Genomic DNA, 22,911 nt, shown 5'->3' with positions numbered 1-22,911 from the left:
CTGTGCTGGGTGACATTACCTACAAGTATGAGTAACAATACTTGGATGGCACTGCATGCATTTCCTGACACACTCCCACAGTGTGTGTCCTCATTTTTCCTAGATCCTTTGCTGAAAGCACTCTGTGAGCAGCCTTTTCATCTATGGATATCAAATTAGAATTTTTTAAAGGAACATAAGGGAGAAAAATCCCTCAGAAAATATCCAAAAATGGGGGGAGTAGAATGAAAAGGACAAAAACTCTTCACTATACATAGTCCAGAGCAGGAAGGAAACAAAGAAATCAGGTAAAAGAATCACAAGAAAATCCATAAAAACAAGAATCCCTCATTCATTGCCTTCTTCAGGAGGTAGAAGCAGCCATGCAGCCATCCCGAGGCAGGGCTAGCAATATATTCTCTAGGAAGAGATTTTCTGCTTCTCTGAAAAACCAAAATTTACTTGTGCAAAAAAAAATTAATAAATGCAATACTCAAGTCTTCCCAGCATTAAATGTTTAAAAGCTACTCAGTCTTCAAAGCATGATTAAGGAATGGTACTTAACTTACCTAAGAGCATGGGGTGAAATGATGTCAGCCTGTTTGTGGCAACCATTCCTTCTGTTGTCATCACTCCTCAAACACTGCTCAGGAGACTCATGAGTTATCTCCAGGGAGAAGCAAAAAAGACCCCCTGGAAGATTAACCTCCACTTCAGGAACATTGTGCCAGCAACAAACATCCCCAGAGGACTGAGCTCTGTCCTCTGTGCAGCTCGAACTGAAAATCTCTCTTCTTCCTGTAGCTGCCTATGCACACAAAGCCAGAAAACAAAGAGTTTCTACCACATTTAGTCAAAATTAGGTCCAAGTTCTATTTGAAGGACAGAGCACTAAGCACAAAAACATATTTTTTTTTTTTCAAGAAACAAAGCTTAAAAACTCCATTAAGACCCCAGGATCTTGTATGGGGCTGTTTATTGTGGGATTTGTCATTGTCTCATTGCTTCTTGGAGATGCTGGAAAAGGTCACAACAGAAATTATGATAAGAGGGTAAGGAGAACAATATAAAGTGCAGGCAACTCCTCAGATCTTAAGACAAATCCAAAAGGCTTCAGGGAGCTGGCTTTAAACATGATCTAATGACACATTTGGTCCTTGGGTGCCCTGGCTCGAAGCTCATCTTCACCCTGACAAGTCCTAAACCACAGAGCCTGCCCTGGGTCAACACCCATCTGATGCCACCTCCACACCTGCAAGATGAAACCAAATCATGGCCAGGGAGTTCATACTGGACACAGAAGGGGAGAACAAAAGTGGATAACAAAACCCCCTTAAATTAGCCAGACAACTCCTCTTAAATCCAGTACATCTCTGAGGGCTGAGGAAACCCTGCCCTGAAGCCCAGCCCCAGGGAGGGAACCCTGCCAGACCAAAATTGTTAGTAAGGAACCCACTGACCACAGCAGCTCTAAATTTAGCTCAGCAGCTCGCTACACACCAACTCAGAACCCAGGCTCCACCCAGCAATGGAACAAACAGACTCCAAATAAGTAACAAAGTGACCAACCACAACCTAAACTTTCCTCAACAGTTCCTTTAAAAAGCTTGCCTCTAATAATTCCAGCCAAAACATAGCCTTAGTGCTAAATATCCAGGATTTGGTACTGCTGCCATCCTTCCTTGGTGTAATGTAAGAGCAAGGTCAGAGTTCACACTGAAAATTTTGGAGGTGATATAAATCCAGATAGATTCAGACTATTACTAGGTAGACCTTTTCCCTGTGTATGACCTAGGTGTGCATCTCTCTACCTTTATACAATAACTGGTTTCCTCTCTGCCTATTAAAAATTGAATACAAACAGGCAAAGATTATCCACTTCCAAATTCTCTTCTTGGTTATCTGTTTCAAAGGTGCATAAATCCAGCAACAAAGTAAAATAAAAAATAACTGCTAAAAATGGCTGAAAGATTTTAGAGTCATGTTTTTTCCTATCTCTTCATTTTGACAACCGACCAAATGCTGGATTTTGGTGTCCTACCATACAAAGCTGTTGCACTTGAACATGTTTCACTTGCAATGAGTTCCTGATATAGGTGCTTGAAAATGGAAAACAACCTCAGGAGCTCCCATTCTTCACCTGTTTCTTATGCCTTGCTGGTGCAGGAGAATGTTTATTGGATAATTGTCTTCACACAGGAACACTTTAAACCCTGGCTTTTCATACCCAGCCAAAGATATGCCATAACAATTATAGGGTTTAGGTGTTACATGGGTATTTTCCTTCCAGTCAGAGCTCTTTTTTGAGCTGCTGTGTTTTACTGAGAACACAATAAAAAATGAATTCACGTTCCAGTATGTGCTTCGCATCTAAACTACGTTACATTTGTATTCTATTTAGGGTGAAGAAAATAACTTAAACGGCTATTCAGAAAAAATAAAATAAAAAATAAAAAAACGCCGGAAGCTTCTTACAGCAACTCAGTAGATAAGTTCATCCCAATAGTTACAAGCTATTTTTCAGGCTGTTAGAAGAAATATACCTTGTATCTGCTGTTCTTTTCCTGTAACTCAATCTTGTCTAATTTCACCTGTGACAAAGCTGCTGCTTAAAAGCCTTTTTGGCAACGGGTTCTGCAAAACACAGGTGTTCAAAACCTACCCAGCACAGGTGGGATGGCACAGCACGTCCTGGACTTAGCAGGGAAAAGCTACAAGGTGCCACACCGAGATTTATAAAAGGGCTGCCTGGCGTTGGGTCAAACCATCCTTCCCCCAGTTCCCGCTGCCTCAGGGACGAGGGCGGGATCCCGCGGGCTGTGAGCTCCATCCCTCCCTCAGCTCCTGGTTCCCTGAGGGATGAAAGCGAGATCCCGCGGGCTGTGAGCTCCATCTCTCCCTCAGTTCCAGCTCCCTGAGGGATGAGAGCGAGATCCCGCGGACTGGGAGCCCCATCCCGCACCATCCCTCCCTCAGTGCTGAGGGCGGGATCCCGCGGGCTCTGAGCGCCATCCCGCACCATCCCTCCCTCAGTGCTGAGGGCGGGATCCCGCGGGCTCTGAGCGCCATCCCGCACCATCCGTCCCTCAGCTCCTGGCTCCCTGAAGGATGAGAGCGCGATCCCGCGGACTGGGAGCCCCGTCCCGCACCATCCCTCCCTCAGCTCTCGGCTCCCTCAGCGCTGAGGGCGGGACTCCCCCCAGCCGCGCCCTGGCGCCCCCTAGCGGCCATAAGCGCAGCGCGAGACAAGCCCGGCCCCACCGGGCGGGAAAACCTCCCCTAAGCCCCGAGCCAGCGCGCGGCTCCTTTATAGGCGTCCGCGCCGTTCGCCGGCAGGTAGGTGGAAGGGGGCGTTTCGCTCGCCGGTTGAGCAGCGCGCAGGCGCGCGTTGGGCAGCCCCGCGTGACGCGAGGCCGGAAGGCCCCGTTCTGGAAGCATCCCGGAGCTGTCCCAGTCTGTCCCGCTCGGCCCGGCCATGCCTGAGAACACGCCCGGCAGAGCCCCCGGCGGGGCCGGCAACAAGGCCAAGGGCGCCTACCAGGACCGCGACAAGCCCGCCCAGATCCGCTTCAGCAACATCGCCGCCGGCAAAGGTGCGGCGGCCCGGGGGGGAGCCGGGCCGGGCCCCGCGTGGGCCGCGATTGGAGCGGGGGGCGATGGATCCCGCGGTGCTCGGCACCGCCCGGGCCGTGCCCCAGGGTTACGAGCAGGAATTCCGTGGATTTGGTGGCTGGGAGCTGCCCGAGATGGGCCGGCGTGTGTAGGGGATGCGATATTGGGCACTGACAAGAGCCCCGGTCGCACTGCGTGCTGTGTTCCATTCCTTTGTGATTCCCCAGATTTAAAATGGCTGCAATCAAATGATCAGATACTAATTGTTTAAAAAAAAAAAGAACTGTGTAAATCAGAACTGATACTGCAGCGTTTTACATCATTCCACTATTTGGGATCCTTTAGTCTGTCTGGAAGCTCTCCTTAAAAGTGGGAGGAATTTTCTTTTTAGAAAACACGATTAAATGATGGAGTGTTTGTAGTTCTTTAGACCAGCTTGCAAACGTTTTCTTCTTTTCCTAGCTGTTGCTGATGCAATTAGAACGAGCCTTGGACCAAAGGGAATGGATAAAATGGTAAGCTTTGTGTTTTAAATTCTCAAAATATTAGATAATGTAAATTCAACGTGTCTTCGAGAAGATGCCACCTTTCACCTTAATTCTTTCCCGTGTTTCAGAAATTAAAGGGAAAACGGGAACTAAATGAACATCTTGGGTTTGAAAATGATGTTAAAAATATTTTGAGCCTCAAATGAAAGATTTGCAGCTGCTGATCAGAACTGTGTTCCTGCCCTTTATTCCCAGATTCAGGATGCTAAGGGAGATGTGACAATCACTAACGATGGTGCCACTATCCTGAAACAAATGCAGGTTCTGCACCCTGCAGCCAAAATGGTGAGTGGTTTCTTTTCCATTTTCTGTGGATTTGAGGAGTATTACCCGGGATAGTGACAGAGCAGATTTTTGTGCATTGTACTGCAGGAACATTTATTTTAATTATTTTAATTAGCCAGTGTTCCTTAGGTGCCATCCCTCTGGACATGTTGTAAGACATAAGAAAATGTAGCCCAAACCTTCATCTGTCATTTGAGAAGGAAAAATTTGTGTCCCAAACTGTTAGGATGGAAGGGAATGAGTGAAGGTGTGATCAGGTGGGCTGAGGAAACAGTAGCTGGTCCTTTGAGATGTTCAGTGTTCATGGATTTGGTTGTGGTTGGAGATTGAAATGAGCTTCCTGTGATCCTCCTCCAGGGAAGGAAAAGGTGAACCTGTTAGATAGGTGTGTTCAGTTTTAAATTTGGGGGAAAAAAGGTTTGCTTCTGGAACTGACTTATTGTACCATAGCTATATTTTGACCAAAAAAGTGTCTGGGTATGGGTAAACAGCACTCTTTATTTTTTGTCATAATTTCTCCTTTAGTTAGTAGAGCTGTCAAAAGCACAAGATATTGAAGCTGGTGATGGCACAACCTCTGTTGTTGTCATTGCTGGAGCTCTTTTGGATGCCTGTTCCAGACTCCTTCAGAAAGGTAAATATATCCATTTAATATGCAGAGACTTTAGGTACAGAAGTCTTTTTGTCCTCTTGCATGTGTGGGATGAAGCTTAAAGTAGCTGTAATCAGTTGGAAAGATAAAGGATGTATCCCACACTCCAGGGAAATTGGGTAGTTTCATACAGGACTGTGGGAAAAGAGTTTTTGAAAATCTGAAATTTAATCAGTGTCAGCCTCTTCACAGGCATCAGCTGAACAGCAGCAGCTTTAGGAATGCCAAGAAAACTTGGAGAAAGTGTTTGTGGGATGTCAGGGATCACAGGGAAACGTGCAGGACTTGTCTGTGAGGACAAATCACTTGGAATGTTACAGCTTTTTCCCTCAGTTTCAATAGCAGAAAATAATAAGGGGGGTGAAGAACATTCTGCTGAAATGCCTTCAATTTATTCTGACCTGAGTGTCTTGAACTTTAAAATGGAAAGAGATGGTGAAGAAAAAACAAACAAAAAAAAGTGGTATATTTTAAATGTGAAGTGTCTAACAGGTATTTTTATACTCTGCACAGGAATTCACCCCACCATCATTTCAGAGTCATTCCAGAAGGCTCTGGATAAAGGTATTGAGGTGCTGACCAACATGGCCCAGCCCGTGGAGCTCAGTGACAGGGAGACCCTGCTGAACAGTGCAACAACTTCCCTCAACTCCAAGGTACAGCTGCACTTGGACTGACAGCTCTAGCCTAGTCAGGCCTTCCAGCTTTTCAGGTCTAAGAAAAATCAGTTCTGTTCTGTACATCCCTGAGTGTGAGTTTTCCCTTAGAATCACTGCTCTGTCCTTGCCATGGAGCTTCAAAATTCTGACATCAAACATTGAAGCACAGTGCAAATATTGTGAAAATGCTGTTCATCAGTGTGAAGTCTCTCACTGTGTTTTCTTTGCTGTTGCATCCCTTAGGTTGTGTGTCAGTATTCCAGTTTACTTTCTCCAATGAGTGTGGATGCAGTGATGAAGGTGATTGACCCAAGTACAGCCAATAGTGTGGACCTCAGAGATATTAAAATTGTTAAGAAGTTGGGGTAAGAAACAGTTTGTAATTAGACAGATTTTGTGTCTGTGAACTCAGTTTGCCACAGTGCTCCAGTGATGGGTTGTGTTTGTTTCCAGAGGCACAATTGATGATTGTGAACTGGTTGAGGGACTCGTCCTGACTCAGAAGGTGGCAAATACCGGCGTAACCAGAGTGGAAAAAGCCAAAATTGGCCTCATTCAGTTCTGCTTGTCTGCTCCAAAGACAGATGTAAGTCAGACTGTAGCTAGAGCAAAGCCTCGTGCTCTAGGACTTGGGACAAGCAAATGGAATAACAAATGTTTTTTTAGGATACTGTGGTGTCAACTCTATGCCACAACTAGAGCAAAGGCTGCTGGGTCTTTAAAAATTACAGTTGGTATAAAGAAAAATTGTTTAAATTATTAATTATGTTTAAATTATGTTAAAAATTGTTTAAATTGTGTTACCTGAACTGTCTCTAATACTATTTTGCTGTTATGCTTCTTTGTTTAGAATTACAGCATCTTACATTAAAGAATGTGGCATGTTCTGACACTTGCTTTTCTATTTTCTTATTCAAAATAGATGGACAACCAGATTGTTGTTTCTGACTATGCTCAAATGGACAGGGTGCTGCGTGAGGAGAGAGCCTACATCCTGAACCTGGTGAAGCAGATCAAGAAGGCTGGGTGCAATGTGCTGCTCATTCAGAAGTCCATCCTGAGGTACGTTAATACCCAGGCACTGCCTCGCTGCAGGTGCTCGGGGCCATGGTTGGAATTGTTTGGAAAACTGAAGCCAAACACAGTCACACTTGGCTAGACACAGCACTGTCTGTGTTTTGAGTTTGATGACATCCTTGCTTTGTACTCTGAAGAATTTGAGCACTGGGACCTGACTCCTTCCCTCACGTTTTCAGGGATGCTCTCAGTGACCTGGCCCTCCATTTTCTGAACAAAGTTAAGATCATGGTGGTTAAAGACATCGAAAGAGAGGACATTGAGTTTATATGTAAGGTAAGGTGGGTTGTATAAAGGAGCAACAATGTTTAAAATCTATCCCTTAACTAACTGCCCAGCCAGGGCCAGTTGATTGTGACAGTTTCACAAGTTACATGTTTTGGCTATAATAGAAGAGCAGACGTTTCCCTAAAAAAACATTTCTGCTCTGGTGGGCAGTAAATCTTCTGTAGAAGGATTCAGGACAGATGCAGAAGCCACAGTCCCTTCTGCATTTTACTGTGTACTTGCTGACTCTGCAGTCAGCCTCTGGATTAATTTTTTTTTCTCATTATTTTCTCAGACAATTGGAACTAAGCCTGTGGCTCATATTGACCAGTTCACCCCTGACATGCTGGGCTCTGCTGAGCTGGCTGAGGAGGTCAACTTGAACGGTTCTGGGAAACTAATAAAGGTGAGTGAGGGAAAAAATGTTAATACCTGCTTAACATCTGTCTGTTATTTTAATAACTGGTAAAACACTGATGTGTTTTACTATGGAATTTATTTCTAAGCTCTGAGCAGCCATGAACTTTGGCAGTGCAGTGGTTTTGCTTGGCCAGACATCAGTGCTGTTACACAGTTTCAGAGTGCCAATGGCAATGTCTTTTTGTCCCAAACTTCTATTTGCTCCCCAGTGTCAGTATTTTGTTTTATGTTTTAGATTACAGGCTGCACAAACCCTGGGAAAACCGTGAGCATCGTGGTCCGTGGGTCCAACAAACTCGTGCTGGAGGAAGCTGAGCGCTCCATTCACGATGCCCTGTGTGTCATAAGGTGCTTAGTGAAGAAAAGGTAATATCTGTGTTGGGTTAATGAGTAACACATCGAGCCTGATGAGTGTGCACTGCTGTGGAGTGAGCTTTGATGGTTTCTGTGCCCTCAGGGCTTTGATTGCTGGCGGGGGAGCCCCTGAGATCGAGCTGGCACTGCGGCTGAACGAGTACGCGCGGACGCTGAAGGGGATGGAGTCCTACTGTGTCCGTGCCTACGGGGATGCACTTGAGGTTATTCCCTCCACCCTGGCTGAGAATGCAGGGCTCAATCCCATCTCCACGGTCACAGAGCTCAGAAACAGACATGCCCAAGGAGAGAAAACAGCTGGCATTAACGTCAGAAAGGTAAAGAATACCAGGATGTTACAGGGGAAGAGCTTAACCTTAGGGCTGGACTAGGGAGTGAGCAAGGTGGTGTCTCACAGTGGTAGCCTCCCTAAAATTAGCAGAGGGAAATAACAGCTTGTTCTCTCAGAAACTCACCCTGAGGATTCATAGTAGCGGATATTAAATGCTGTACCCCCAGGACAAGAAACATCTCACATCTCTGTAAAGTGTTTCAGCTACAAAAATAGATCCATTTAGAATGATCCATCAGTAGGATCTGCAGTGGAAGGTGGTCAGAAGCTGGGAGTAGCACCACAGCTTTTTCTCAGCTGGCACTGTTGACCTTTTCTGTTGGCTGATTTTGACTGGATATGTCAGATGCTTGGGGAGAGATGATGTGTGCTGTAATGCCCCTGTTGCCCATGAAAGCCCTGCAGTAATCTAGGAGTTGATTGTTCTCAGGATTCTGCTAAAAGAAAACATGCTAAGTGTGACTACCTTGCACTAAGTGAAGCTCTTTGTTCCCCTAGGGTGGCATTTCCAACATCCTGGAGGAGCTGGTTGTGCAGCCTCTGCTGGTGTCTCTGAGTGCTCTGACCCTTGCCACAGAAACCGTGCGCAGCATTCTCAAGATTGATGATGTGGTGAGTGGTGTTGGCATCATAGTTTGAGTTACCCTTCCTTCACAAGCACCAGGATATTGTCAGTCATTTGCTGTGCTTCAGAGTGCTGTGACTGTGTATTCTCAGCTTGTGTGTTGCTGAAGACCATTCAGCCTTTTGATAACTGCAGCTGGAATTAAATGCGTTATAAATACTGCACCATAAAGCAAGGAATTAGAGTCACTACAAACCCAGGATCTTTAACCAAAGAAGGAATTGTGATGTGTCCTGTGCATTCTTCTGCCTGACTGTGTGTCCTCCCTGCAGGTGAACACTCGAGGATAAGCTGAGCAGAGAAGTGGGGACCATGGCCTCGAGCTCCTGCCCTGTAGCTGGAATATGGATTCCTCACCAAAAGCGCCTGTGTGAATTGTCTTAAACTCCACCAAGACTGATGTACTTTGATCAGGTTTAACTTAAAAGACAGTTTGTTTTCAAAAAGAAAATGCTGTTTTGTCAATAAACATGCAGTAGCCTACCTGACTCTTGGCTGTATAATTTTGTTAGTATTTGTTAGGTTTTGTTATATTTGCTTTTCTCTTCTATTGCTGTAAAGTTTAAAGCCGGCACTCAGGTCTTGTGATATATTCCAAAAACACCCTTGAAGTGCACTCTAGAAACTCTTAGCTAGCCTAGAGCTACTTCTCCCAAAGCTTTCCCTAAGTGAGTGGTGTTACTGCCCTCAGTCATGCCAGGCTCCAGGGGAAGGGGATCTTTGCAGTGGGAGCACATCCCATTCCTTGCTCGGCGAGCTCTGCAGCGATTCCTGATGCCATCACATGATCCAGAGCCCTACAAAGGCTGCTCTTCACATGGTCTCCTCCCCCTGCCCCCAGAATAATTGGTTTTCCCAAAGCTGTTGAGAAGTCAAAAGTACACTGTTCTATATTAATGCAAATTCACTTTCCAACTTCTAATTCTTAGCCTGACTTAAATTAACCCTTTCATCTCCATAACTGCTATATTGAAACAACCTGATTACTCTTAATGTTTAAAGGAGTGTTTCATCCATTTCTTCTCACATTTCCATTCATGTTTGTTTGCAGCTGGAGCTTCTGAGTAAATTTCCACCTCGGTGTTGAGCCGCTGTTGTGACTTGTGAAATAGAACAAATAAAATGACTCAACTACTAATTAATAAATTAGACAATTGATTTAGGCACTAATGCTCTGCATGCATTATTCATTGCCTGTTTAAAATTGCAAATGGTGCCTTACCCCACAGGGTCACATCGAACAATAATCTCTTAGTTTAGGTACTATGATTAAAGCTTTCATCCCCCATCATCACAGAGTTCCAATTCTTGACAAGAACTACACCAATTCTCTGTGATTTCATCACAAAAAGAATTTATAATTTCACTACAGCCAATAGCTCCATCCAGCATTTATGTGGAGAGGCATAAACGTTCCTAGTGCTCCTGATTTAAGACAGACTATTCCTAGGACAGAATGTTCATGCTCATCCTGGTTTAGGATAGAATATTCCTAGGATAGAATATTCCTGTTTATTATGATTTAGGATAGAATATTCCTAGGATAGAATATTCCTGTTTATTATGATTTAGGCTAGAATACTCCTGGGACAGAATGTTCCTATTTACCCCAGTTTAGGACAGAATATACCCGGGACAGAATATTCCTGTTTATCACAGTTTAGGATAGAATATTCCTGTTTATTATGGTTTAGGATAGAATATTCTTGGGACAGAATATTCCTGTTTATCACAGTTTAAGATAGAATATTCCTGTTTATTATGATTTGGGATAGAATATTCCTAGGATAGAATATTCCTGTTTGTTATGATTTAGGATAGAATATTCCTGTTTATTATGATTTAGGATAGAATATTCCTGCTTATCCTAGTTTAGGATAGAATACTCCTGGGACAGAATGTACCGATTTACCCTGGTTTAGGACAGACTATTCCTGGGACAGAATATTCCTGTTTATCATAGTTTAGGATAGAATATTCCTGTTTATTATGGTTTAGGATAGAATATTCATAGGATAGAATATTCCTGCTTATCCTAGTTTAGGATAGAGTATTCCTAGGACAAAATATTCCTGTTCATTATGATTTAGGATAGAATATCCTGTTTATTATGATTTAGGATAGAATATTCCTAGGATAGAATATTCCTGCTTATCCTAGTTTACGATAGAATATTCCTACGATAGAATATTTCTGTTCTTCATGGTTTAGCCTTACCCTCCAACTACTTACCCGAAGTACAAACTTCAAGATGGAAAAAGCTTCTTTAATGACTTAGGCTTGCAAAAAACGCGGGCTCTGCAGTGAGAACTAGATGCTCCGACTAAAACCCTGCCCAAAGTGACCCGAAAAAGCCGCCCGGGCAGCGGCGCGAGCGCGGTGCAGCCCGGCCGTGCCCCGGGCAGCTCGGGCCGGGCGGTTAACGCGCCCCGCTCCCCTCCCGGGGCCGCTCCCGCTCCCGGCACCGCCTCCGCGGGGGCGGAGCGGGATCCGCCTCTCCCTGCGCTCCCTGCTGTCCTGGCCGGGATGGAGGACGCGCACCGGGCCGCCCGCCTGGCCGCCTCCTGCCTCCGCACGCCGCTCGACCCCCGCACTCGGGCACCCGCCGCGCTCTACGAGCGGGGACCGCCGCCCGCCGCGCAGGTACCGCGGGCACGGCCGGGAGGGGCTGCGGGCACCGGGCACCGCTTCCCCCCGGAGCTGCTGTGCTCGGGGGGCTCTGCCTGCCCCGGGCACGAGGGCTCAGCTGGCAGATGGCCCTGCTGCAGCCGATCCTTTAATGAGCTTGTGGGCACCGCGGCGCCGGGAGCGCAGATGGAAGAGCTGTGCCCAGCCCGGGGAGAGGCTGGGCTCGTTCCGAGGGTCGAGAAAACAAACTGCCTTTATACACCAGATATATACATATATATATATATACGGATATACATGTCTATATCTGGTGGCAGCAGCAGATTCAGGGAGGTGGAGGATGCTGTGGGCGCTTTAAATTCGCTGCTTCTATCCCGTAATTCCCATTGCATGAGGTCACTGCTGGGCTAAAAACACTAAAGGATTTTTTGCAGTGAAAACCCGACAAAATCTGAACAAGTTGTCGGGTTGTGGGTTTTTTTGAGTTTTTTGTGGGTTTTTTTTAATACTTAAAGAATATTAACTGCACACAGCTGCAAACTGGCAAACGGTATTGGAAATATAAGCTGTGCAGAATCCCTGTCATTTCTCAGGAACCTATGGAAATGGAATACACATTTATGCACCACATCTCTAATGACTTATTTTTTGAGTGGTTATGGAACTAGGAGGTTCTGTTTGCCTGTAAATAAAGGCATTTTTAGAGCTGCATGGTAATCAAGGAAAAATTACACTTTATAAAATAGTTTTGTTTTTTTTCTTTTGGTAAGTCCTTTTGATCATATCTCCTGTTATAAACATATTGATTACAGGGCAGACTTGGGAATTTTTACAAGCTTTAAATAGGACCCTTAGGATATAAATTAATATGCAATAAGATTATTCCATGTACTTCTGCATTAACATTTGTATACAGGTATCTCTATTTTGTGTTACTTTATCATTCATTAGACTTAATTAAGGTAAAGCAATATTAAGAACCTTGCTCCTCTCCCTTCTAGCAGAAAAAACTTACAAACATCTCTTCTAGGATGGCTTTGACTTGGATTCAAATACCAACAGAGATCAGACCTCCCCTCCAAAGAGAGACTGTGACAATGGGATAGACTTTTCCAAAATGTACAATTCTAATCAAGAGTATTACTTGAAGCTGGAAGAGCTGAAGAATGCTCACATGGAGACCATGGCAAAACTGGAAAGCATGTATCAGAACAAACCCTATTTAAAAGGAGTACCAGCCTTAGATAAGAGAAATGACACCTCTCCAAAGTGCTGTAGGTAAGTTTGGGGGCACTTTTTAGCTGAAGATTCCCAAATGCTTTGCAGGCAGCTGTAAAACAGCAGAGTGTGTTTCTGGGCTGGAAAGTGTTCCAGTCCCTGTCTCTCATACCCAGATAATCAGAGAAAAGTCAGTTTTGATAATGGAAATACTCATTACCTTGCTAATGGTGTCTGAGGTTTAGAGGTGGGTGTGCAGCAGGAATTGGGCAGCACATTTAGGAAAGCACAGAGCCTTTCCCAAGTCAGGAAGTGGTGACTTGGTGATCAGCACTAAAACCAGGATCTGCTTTGAGTGCCCTGTGTGCTGCTCTTTCCCTTCTCTCCCCCCTCAGCCCATTCATTTTTGTTTCTAGCAATGATTCCTTAGAGTGGAAGTCACCAGCTTTGCATCAATGTTGGACTGGCTCAAACCAATTTTTTTTTTTATTCCCTTTATTTTCAAGGCCCACTTGGGACAAGAGTTCATATCAGCCTCTTAACCTGCACAAATCCTTTTCAGACTCAGACTTAAGTGATCCCTTGGACTCAAGCGTATCCGACATGTCTGAGGTAGAATTAGTGTTTGAAGAAAACAGCAGTGAAACTGGATCATCCTCATTTGCTAGGCAGCAGATTGAAAAAATGTGGGATGGGTTCTCTCTGCAAGACTACATGTCCCGTGCCAAGCACAGCTTGCCCAGCTCACCACCCTGCAGGAAGGTGCCCAAGAAACAGAAAGCCTGGTCTCCCAGAATCACCGTGCCCAAGCCCTTCCAGATGACCATCAGGGAAGCCCAGAAGAAAGAGCAGAACGTCAAATCCAAGTCCCAGATTGAACTGGAAAATCGTTTACTGAAGAAACAGCTGGAGGAGGAAGCAGAGTGTCAGAAAAAATTCCGAGCCAATCCCGTGCCCGCCGCCGTCCTCCTGCCTCTCTACCAGGACATTGTGCAGCGGAACGAGGAGCGCAGGAGGTCTGTGAGGGAGAGGAGCAAGCTCAAGCTCCTGGCTTCCCAAAAGCCATTTAAATTCATTGAGAGAGAGAGGCAAAGGAGAGAAACTAGGAAAATGCAGTTAAAAGATGTTTTGTCACCTGAAAATAAAAGCAAAGTGTTCAGAGCGAGACCGGTTCCAAAATGTGTTTATAGTCCAGATTACAGTGACAAGCTAAAGGAGAAGGAGCTGTACAGGGAAATCAGGATCAGGATGAGAGCAGAGGAGCTGCTACGAAATTCAAGTGTACCCAACAGCAGACTGGCCTTAAAAGAGACCAACAAAAAGAAGAAACAGAAGAGCACTGAGCACAAACCCAAGATCAAACCAAGCATTCCCGATTTTGATCTTCTACATGAGAAATTCCAGACACGCCTCCTGCAACAAAAAAAAGTGAAACCCCTCACAGTCTGTGAGCCTTTCCACCTTTTTACTTCATACATTCCCTCAAACAAGGACAAGATCTTGAAGGACATTCAAGAGGATGAAGAAACATTGAAGGAAACACGGTGGCCATTTGCCTCTCTGAGACGGAAACCTCAGATGGGGCAGTCAGGGGCAAACCCACATTTCTTGGGAAGAGGAAAATCCAAATTTCCCAAAAACACAGAAGCCACAAGACAACGGCTACAAGCCCTAAGGTGCTTAGAGATGCTCTACTTTATATATACTTGAAAATAGATTTTTTTTTTGTATTATTATTATTATATATTTGGTATTTTATTTGGTGTTATTTTTGGTCTTTCTACATATGCAGTTAATTCTTCCATGCAGTGAATATAGGATTTAATTTGTTAATATAAGAGCTTTAATATAAATCTTCAGATATTTAAATATGGGACTTGATTAGTGTGTATTATTGTTAGAGGAACACTACATATCCCTAAGAAGAAGACAAATGTGTGCTGTTTCCCAGGATATCCTGAATCCCTTAAAATGGCACATACCTTGTGTCCTTTCATAGCAACCCTGTTTTCACCCTGTTTTTCTCTTTGGAATCATCTTTCCAAACTTTCCTTTGAAGTCTTGCTCTAGATTTAAAATGAATTCAGTCTTAGTTTATCTTCCCTACCAGGAATGCCCTTGAGGAAAAGAGAAAGCTGGAAGAACAACAAAAGAGGAACAGAACCAAGCAGAAACAAAGAACGAAAAAATTCCAGAAAATTGTGATGGCTCGGGCTGAGGCCAGTGACCCACATCAGAGCCTAGCTCAGATATCTAAATCCAGATTAAAAACATTCAGGTATTTTGCTGCATTCCCCTGAATCCCGAACACCTCATTCAACAATGAGAAGGAGAGGTTTGGGATTGCACTGTATGTTAAACATACAATGTGTGAAAAAATAGCATAGTCTAAGTTTGGATACTTCCACATGGTGAATTAAATATGGTGCAAGCAGCTGGTTAAAAAGTGGCTAAATTTAGCATTTCAACTGGGAAATTGTTGCCAACCTATATTGAACTCAGAGTATAGAAATTAATAGCATTTAGATATACAGAGCATATAGAAATATGTATATATTCCACATTAGATATTATAGATTCAGTAACAGGAGAATCCTGTGTTTTCTCCATTGATGTATTAACTAAAGAGGAAAAGGTAATAAAAGTCAAAAGGCAAGGGAACAGTGTAGAATACAGAATATCCTTGCAGAGCTGGATACTGCACTGGTGTTGGTACAACTCTGGTGCAGCAGTGAACATTTCACAATTCACTTCTTTGTCCCAGCAGGCCCCCAACTGAAGAGGGAAATTAAAGCAGGAATATTTTAACTTCACAGTGTAACAGCAGTGACTGAGGAAGCTGCTGGTGCTCAGGAGGAATGGGATCCAAGGTTCCCTGGAGTAGAGATGCAATGCAAAGGCAGTTTGTGTCTGACTGAGCACAAAGGAAAGAACAGAGAGTCTTCTTGGAGTTCTGTAAGCTGCCACATGGCTCCAGCTCTGACACAGCTCTAACCCCATCACTGCTGCCTGGCCTTGTGTTTGGGGCTCATTTAACCCTTTCTGCCTTTCTAATCCTAAAAAACCATTGATCCTGTTTGAATAAGCCTTCAGTGGGGTTTGTGATCTGGCAATGGTTGTATTGCTGCATTGTTGTCAATATTGCTGTTACGTGGGGATGGTGAGAGGCACTGACTGCTCTGCCCCTATTGCTTCATGCCTGGGTAAGATTTTTGGGCAGCAAGCACAAATCCTAATTTCCAGTAACCTGGCACAGTGTTAATAACAGGAGCTTTATAGTCTGTGTGTCCTCGAGCATGTGATCTGCTGACTCTGGGACAGAAAATAACTGGAGTCAGAGTAGGTGGAGAATTAAGAGAGACAGCAGGTGACTGTAGATGTGATTTGAGTTCATTCAACAGCAAATTTCACATTACAGCTTAATAGGATTTCAGGAGCTCTTGTCTGGGTATAAAATGCTGCTGCAAAGCAAGATCACTTCCCTGGTGCTGATGCAGAGACTGGTGCAAGTGTTTAACCTGAAAATGCTAATTTCAGACAGCAGGTCAATGAGGTCTGGCAGTGGCAGTGCCCTTGCAAAGCAAGGACCAACGTGGAAGTTCACTTCCCAACATGGTGAGGAATTCAGAGATGGTCAGGGAGAGAGGCTGGAAGAAGCAGAGGTGTAAAATGTTCCCCCAGCTTGATCTCATCCTTACCCTGAAGTGTCTGCCCTGCAATGTCAGATCTACCTGTCCCACCCTGAGGAAGGGTTACAACTCATTCTACCTGGATTGTCCAATGCTCCCTGTGATCCCAGAGATCATTCCAGTTAGGAATCAACAGTTTCATTATCCTGACTGAGCCCTTGACAAACCAGCTCAGGAAAAATGTTTTCCATGATCCAGAACGTGGCCACCTCTCTCAGGATATCAACTGCTAAAGTAGCAAGATTCTCATCATTAAAAGTCCTGGTTTTTTTTTTTTAATGCTCTTAATTTCCTGTGGTGCTTAGAAAAGCTGGAAGATCTGTATGAAATCAGCATGTAAAAAAACATAAGTATCCACATTTTTTTAACCAAAAAATCCTAAGAATCCAAGCTCAGCCTCTACTTAACCAGGACCTGCCTCTGCTTAGCCAAAGTGACTCCTTCAGAGACGAATTGTTCAGTACCTTTTATGTGTCTTGAAGTATGACAACATTTACTTTGTTATGAGCAATTTAACTGCTGTAGAAAATTACTCCTTGTGCTATAAATTAATAATGATTTCTCTTGTACTCTGCTCCCTTTAGGAACAATGAGAGGCAGAGAAGGAAGGAATATTTGCAAGAACTTCAAGAAATGGAAGAAAGAGTAAAACAAATGCCATTGCTTTTTGAAAGAGTTGCTCAGGTTGCCTTATTTCTGAAATACTAATTAATCTTGACTGATACTGAATAAGACATTTGTAGTCTGACATTTTTAGAAGATACTTCAAAAAGACTTTTCAGGGCAGTATTCATCCATTTTAATCTCTGTTTCCCCATCTCCATATAAATATCAGTAATTTTTGAGATATGCTTGCACAGGGAACAGAGAACTGTTGTAAATGTGTCTGGTTCTGTTACAACATGAGTAACTCTGACCACAACCAAACATAGCTGGTACAGAAAAGTAAAATCTGATGTAAAATTTTCAAGTCTTGTTTTGCCATTCTTACCTGCAATGAATAATCATTTCCACTTGTCAGCTGCAATGAATGAATCAGAGGATTATTATATATGAAAATACCAAAAGCCAGGCACTTAATGCATTAGATAACATTTAATTATTGTGGTTTTTCTACAGAAAAATGCCAGAATAGCTGCAGAAAAGTATTACTCAAACAGACTGAGAGCACTGGGGATCTGCCCAGAGTTTGTTTCAAAGAAAGGAGGAGCAGCCAAATCACTACAATTCTCCAATGCTGGAGATTTTACCTCTGTTGCTGTCAGAAAAAGGTACAGATGACTGAAGGCTTTTTCTTTTTACCCACTACATATCTAATAATAAATTGAAATTTTTTCATGTGTAGATTTAAGGGTTTTTTAATGATTTTCAGTATTTGACTATGTGGTATGTTAGCATTAGTATGTATTTTTGATTGCTTTTCCTGAATTAAATATTATTTAATAAAACAGAGAAGAGCTGCTTAACCAAACTGGTTATGTTATATACTGCACTTCAAAGAAAAATGAAGAAAAACATTTCTAGTTTGTTCCTTTCATCAAAAATTCTGGCAGGTTGCTGTAAGTCACTACCCCAGTTCCACTTCAGCCAAGACTACCAGGCTTTGTCCTGGACATAAATGTGGTTTCACACCTCCTGGAAAGCATCTTCCCAGAAAATAAAACCCCACAATTTGTCTTTTCAGAATCATCAAGGGTAAAGCAAAAGGGGAATCCTTTGAGGAAGCACCTGGTGACAATCCCAAGTGTGAGCAGTCCTGGGAGGAGGAGGAGGAAGAGAAGGGACAAGGTGTCAGAACCTCCACTCCAGATGTCCTTGAGCCTGAATTCAGCCAGCACAGTGATGATGAGGAGGAAGAGGAGAAGGAGGAAGAAACTAAGTCAAGCCTATCACTTGGTCATTCCCAGGAGGAAGAGGAGAAGGAGGATGAAACAAAGTCAAGCCTATCACTGGGTCATTCCCAGGAGGAAGAGGAGGAGGAAGAGGAAGCCAAGGCAGACCTGTCACTTGGTCATTCCCAGGAGGAGGAAGAGGAGGAAGAAGAAGCAAAAGCAGCCCCATCTCTTGGCCATTCCCAGGAGGAAGAGGAGGAGGGGGATGGCTCTAGGCCCAGCTCTCGGTCTGACAGGTCCCAGGAGCAGGAAGAGGAAGCTCAGTCAGAGCCTGAAGCTGCTTTCCAGTATGAGGATGAGGAGTATGAGAGTGATGATTCCCAGGAGAAGCCCAGTGATGAGGAAGGGGAATGACAGGAAGGGCTGGCACTCAGGAACCTCTTCCACTGCTGGCTGTGGAACAGACACCAGATAAAAACTTGGTGCTTCTACATATCCAAAATTCTGTGAATTTTTACCTTTTGGTTTAAGGACCTGCTAGTGCAGGAATTGTGTTTGTTTTCCAGTAAGAAAACTCAAGTTTGTAGTTTTCACCAAGAAAATAATTTCCTTTTCTATCACTCTTCTTCATTGCACTTTTCTGTGATATTAGTGCAGCTCTGTTGTTAAAATGAGCTGCAACCTTATTGTTTAATAATGAATTACACAGTGTGCTGTGTAACCACTGAGGGCTGGCAAAGCCAGGGGAGGTTTTGGAGCAGGAATTGCCATTTTACCCCTGGAAAAGGGGAATCTTTTTACCTCAGGTAATTCTAGCTGTATGAAACTATGCAAGGAAGTGCTTTCATACCTCTTCTTACACACTGGCAACTCAGGACTTCAGCTACTGCACAAAAACTCTCCAAAAATATTTGGGATTTGTTTTTTTCCTTATATCAGTAGTACTTTCTCCTACTATTACTGATTTATTGCTAAAAATTGCTATTTTTCCCTCCTTATTTTGTTACACAGTTGCTCCATGTTTGGATGTTTTTTAAGCATTCTTATTTATTTTTGAAGTGTGAACATAACTAATGTGAATTTGAAGCTTTTTTAAAACTTGAATAAAATATCTGTGAAAAGATAAATCCTTGCTTCACAAGGAGATTTGCTTGTAGTTGTCAGTGTTCTGTAATTCTGAAAAGTTGTACAATTACCAATCATATATAACTGCTAGGAAATCAAATCCTTTTCTGAAAGAAGGCAGAGGAGCTCTAAATTATGGGGTTTTTTTCTCAGATTATTTGAAGTGATTTCAAAGGAAAAAAAGTCAAATCTCTTTCTAAGATTTGACAGCATTCATCTAAGTGTTCTAAAAGAACAAATATATAATTGTTGAATTACTAAGACAGGAATTAAAAATACCACTAAAATTCCTCTGAACATAGAGAAAATAGCAAAATGAAGGCTTTTTAAGATTTTAGAAGAAATTGGGAACCTGTCTATAATTTAGATCGAATTTGTCACTGAACTTTAAAATATTTTAAATATAAACCTTAATAATAACAGAATTAATGAAGATGATAAATATGATATAACCAGGAAGATTTTGGTGGTTATGCCTCAGATTTTTTATCATTTCTGGAAAAGAAAAACAGAACTGTGTGGACTAAGGAGATCCAATTGATTATGGTTTCCCAAGATTTCCAGGAAACATTTCTAGGACTTAAAATTGCTAGGAAAGATCTTAAAGAAACCAAGCTTTTTGTAGGAAAAGAAAGATCCTCATGAATGGGAGATCAAACCTTGAGGTATTCAAGGAACCACTTATGGAAATCACTTGGAGCAGCAGAGCTTTTCAGACAGCAGGATAATGAGATTGAAGTCAAAAAAGCTGTTCAGAAATTGCATTATTAACATAAAGGGATAAACATTCCAATATGGAATTAAAAAGCAAAGAAAAATCAAGATGACAGAATAGAAATGGAGACAGACAGGTCAGGGTGAATTAAACCTTGTGAAGCAAAGTACAGCAGTAAAAAAATACTTGAAACAAAGAAGAGCCATGTACTCCTCTCAGGAGATGAAAAATAATTGGCCTAAAAATCAAGTCATGATTTGACCTCTTTTTTTTTCTTTTTTTTTTTTTGCAAGGAGGATGATTTAAATGTAGAGAATCCAGAATAACTAACAGGATGAGAACACTGGGGAAAAAACTATATTTAAAGAAAAAAACCAAACCAATAACTTCAAGATGAAAATCAAAATCCAAAAGTGATATAATAGAGGCATTTTAAGGCACAAAGCTCATAAGAGGAGAAATGCTGATGAGTTATGCTTTCACCTAGCAGGAGGGAGAAGAATAGGAAAGTTTCTCACAGATTATTGAATATTCTGTCTTTAATATTTTAATTAATGGCAGCACAAAAGTAAGAACACGTTCAAAAATTTGCAAAGAAAATGAGAAAGGCGTATCTGAAAAAAGGATTAAAAATACCACATGGGAAGAAGGGGGTAACTTTGCGTGTGAACTGCAGTATGAAATAATTTTGAAGTGCAAGAATAGTGTTTTTATATAATAATTATATTTATAGTCTGAAATAAGAAGCCAGAAGTTTGGGATATTGTGCTTTTTGAAGCATTTTTTGTATTTACAATATTGCTTCCTCTGGAAACCATCCCTTCCTGTTACAGTTATCACAACACCAAGCTGGTTATCTTCCCTTTTCCTCTGAGGAAAAAATTATTACATCATTACCTTTTACAGCTGCTTCAGATGAAGAGAATAACAAAAGAATTCAAATTCTTGAAGAAAATGTTTAAAGCCATCCCTATTTTGGAATTAATTATGGTTTCATGTAGAATCCTCAAGGCTTCTTTAATGGCAGCAAGCAAAACATTTGCCTGAGCTTGGCAGATAATAGGCACTCTAAAGATCAAGATATATTGTTAAAAATTATTTCTAACAGCATGTCTGTCCCATTGCCCACAAACTGAAGTCAAACATGAGTTTTGTATACAGAATACATTTGTCCATTATTACAAGATAAGGCAGCTGCTGGCTAACAAACATTAATATAATGAAATCAGATAAATTAGTTAAAATGAGGTAAAATTAAAAACAGTTTGGTGTCTGTGCTCCTCACCCTTCAGTGGAATTACAGTTTTACCCTGCTTTAGGAAAAAACAAACACACAAAAACCATTGCATACTGCAGCAAAACTCAAAATTGCTTCTTTCTTCAATAGGAATTCCAGGTATTTGAGGAATGAACTAAGACTTAGAAATACAATCAGAAAAATTCCCGTCTACTAAAATCACAGCAGTCAGATGGAGCAGAGAAATCAGGACAGAGAAACCAGGGACAAGGAACCACCCAGACAGGAATGAAGGTCAGGAGGTGACAGGAACAGCAGGACTTGCCCCCATCAGTGGTGGCCAGTGATGATCCCTGTCCCATGGAACTGCATCCCAGGATTAGCCAGTGGGACAATCCCCCACATGCTAACGTGGCTGGAGCACAGAGGAAGCAAGAAATACTCTTATTTTCTGACAATTAACGCTCTGAGATCATGTTTAATTTCATAAGCACAAAGGCAGCTGTCAACAGGACTGAAAACAAGAACATTTGCACCTACACAGCTCTAAACTTGCTACTAATAGGCAGGGCTTACTGCCATAAGGAGATTACACAACAGTTAGGCAGGTTACAATAAGAAGGTTAGTAAGATTAGGCAGGTTGCTGATTAACTGTAGCAACCCCTCTACCAACACAGCCAGGGAATTCTGGTTGCCAGGATAATGAATTGGTACAAACCACATTATTCACATTATTCAGACAGTTTTCCACACTTGTAGGTGTACCTGGTTCTCAGGTTAACCTGCTGTGCTTTTTCATGAGTGTTCCATGCCATCCTACGTTTTCTAAGATGAATAAAAGGCACGCAAATTATGCTTGTAATAAGTAGTAAAAGCAAAGCATCAAAAAATCAGCTTTTTGTGTGTGTCATTCTGATTAAGCTCTGCTCTGGGGAGCTCCATCCTGTGACTCCTTTATCCCCAAGGTACTGGAATTGCCAAGGGCACCCATTGAGCTCTCAGATCTGACACACAAACAGCTGAGTGTGAGGCAACAGCACTTGAAAAGAAGCAGTTTGGAGTTTTGAACTCTGAGTTTTCTGACCAAAAATGTGACTGCAAACATTGCACAGCAGAGTTCCAGCCCCAAGTGCTGTGGCTCATCTGACTGACACACAGGGGCTGCTCATGGTGCCACTGCAAAACATTCACTCCTAACAAACACCTATCAATGGGTTCATTAAATAAGTGATTCTGCAAAACTGGGAGACTTCCCAGAGCACTGAGAGTTGCCTATATGCCTTGCTTGTTAACCAGACTCACATTTTATTCCTGAGTAAAACCTTCTTTCTCCTGGCACTCTGGTAATGCTGATTTAATTCAGGCCTAGCAAGCTGAGGCTGGGTTTAACTCTGCTCGTGGAGCTGGCTGGGTACCTGTTTACCTGCTCCAGCTTGTTCCTGACCCTGAGAACTGGCACACAGCCCCTCCTATTCCCTCAGCTCCCTTTCCTCCCTTTCCCACTGAAAGGCAGCTCAGTGTTGCCCAGAAAAAGCCCTCAGTTTCCAACCAGCCACACAACTCCTGGGTAATATTCAACTTTGTGTAAAGGGTAACTTGGAAAAAGTTGCTCAGTTTTATGCAACAGTCAATTCTC

General features: G+C 42.7%; 2 protein-coding genes across 3 annotated transcripts; both read left to right on the top strand.

Annotated features, from left to right (window-relative positions):
• The first annotated feature begins 3,362 nt into the window (after nt 1-3,362).
• On the top strand, nt 3,363-9,318 carry CCT4 (chaperonin containing TCP1 subunit 4). Its single transcript, XM_033056367.2, has 14 exons — nt 3,363-3,572; nt 4,054-4,106; nt 4,335-4,424; nt 4,950-5,058; nt 5,590-5,732; nt 5,979-6,100; nt 6,189-6,321; nt 6,658-6,797; nt 6,992-7,088; nt 7,375-7,485; nt 7,735-7,865; nt 7,957-8,191; nt 8,704-8,817; nt 9,103-9,318. The coding sequence occupies exons 1-14, from the start codon at nt 3,455-3,457 to the stop codon at nt 9,118-9,120; spliced, it is 1,614 nt and encodes a 537-aa protein (XP_032912258.1). The 5' UTR covers nt 3,363-3,454; the 3' UTR covers nt 9,121-9,318.
• Nucleotides 9,319-11,356: 2,038 nt separating this feature from the next.
• FAM161A (FAM161 centrosomal protein A) lies at nt 11,357-19,267 on the top strand. 2 transcript variants are annotated; one of them, XM_033056305.1, is made up of 7 exons: nt 11,357-11,473; nt 12,489-12,736; nt 13,183-14,352; nt 14,787-14,954; nt 16,950-17,049; nt 17,485-17,636; nt 18,050-19,267. In XM_033056305.1, the coding sequence occupies exons 1-7, from the start codon at nt 11,357-11,359 to the stop codon at nt 18,609-18,611; spliced, it is 2,517 nt and encodes an 838-aa protein (XP_032912196.1). In that variant the 3' UTR covers nt 18,612-19,267. The 2 variants fall into 2 exon arrangements, with proteins under 2 accessions (XP_032912196.1, XP_032912197.1); XM_033056306.1 differs by lacking the exon at nt 14,787-14,954 and having other exon boundaries at nt 18,050-19,266.
• The last annotated feature ends 3,644 nt before the right edge of the window (nt 19,268-22,911 follow it).

The sequence above is a fragment of the Catharus ustulatus genome, chromosome 3 (genome assembly GCF_009819885.2).
Source record: "Catharus ustulatus isolate bCatUst1 chromosome 3, bCatUst1.pri.v2, whole genome shotgun sequence".
In the NCBI taxonomy this organism is placed as follows: Eukaryota; Metazoa; Chordata; class Aves; order Passeriformes; family Turdidae; genus Catharus; species Catharus ustulatus.
Note: the sequence above shows the minus strand (reverse complement) of the source record. Positions and strands in the feature narration are given on the sequence as shown.

What these genes read in the sequence shown, in the direction of transcription:
- FAM161A (XM_033056305.1), top strand. Translation starts at nt 11,357, where the DNA reads ATGGAGGACGCGCACCGGGCCGCCCGCCTGGCCGCCTCCTGCCTCCGC. An exon ending in CAACGGCTACAAGCCCTAAG is followed by an intron (nt 14,353 to 14,786) that starts GTGCTTAGAGAT and finishes CTTCCCTACCAG; the next exon opens with GAATGCCCTTGAGGAAAAGA. An exon ending in TCCAGATTAAAAACATTCAG is followed by an intron (nt 14,955 to 16,949) that starts GTATTTTGCTGC and finishes TGCTCCCTTTAG; the next exon opens with GAACAATGAGAGGCAGAGAA.
- CCT4 (XM_033056367.2), top strand. Translation starts at nt 3,455, where the DNA reads ATGCCTGAGAACACGCCCGGCAGAGCCCCCGGCGGGGCCGGCAACAAG. An exon ending in AAAATTGTTAAGAAGTTGGG is followed by an intron (nt 6,101 to 6,188) that starts GTAAGAAACAGT and finishes GTTTGTTTCCAG; the next exon opens with AGGCACAATTGATGATTGTG. An exon ending in GTTCTGGGAAACTAATAAAG is followed by an intron (nt 7,486 to 7,734) that starts GTGAGTGAGGGA and finishes TTTATGTTTTAG; the next exon opens with ATTACAGGCTGCACAAACCC.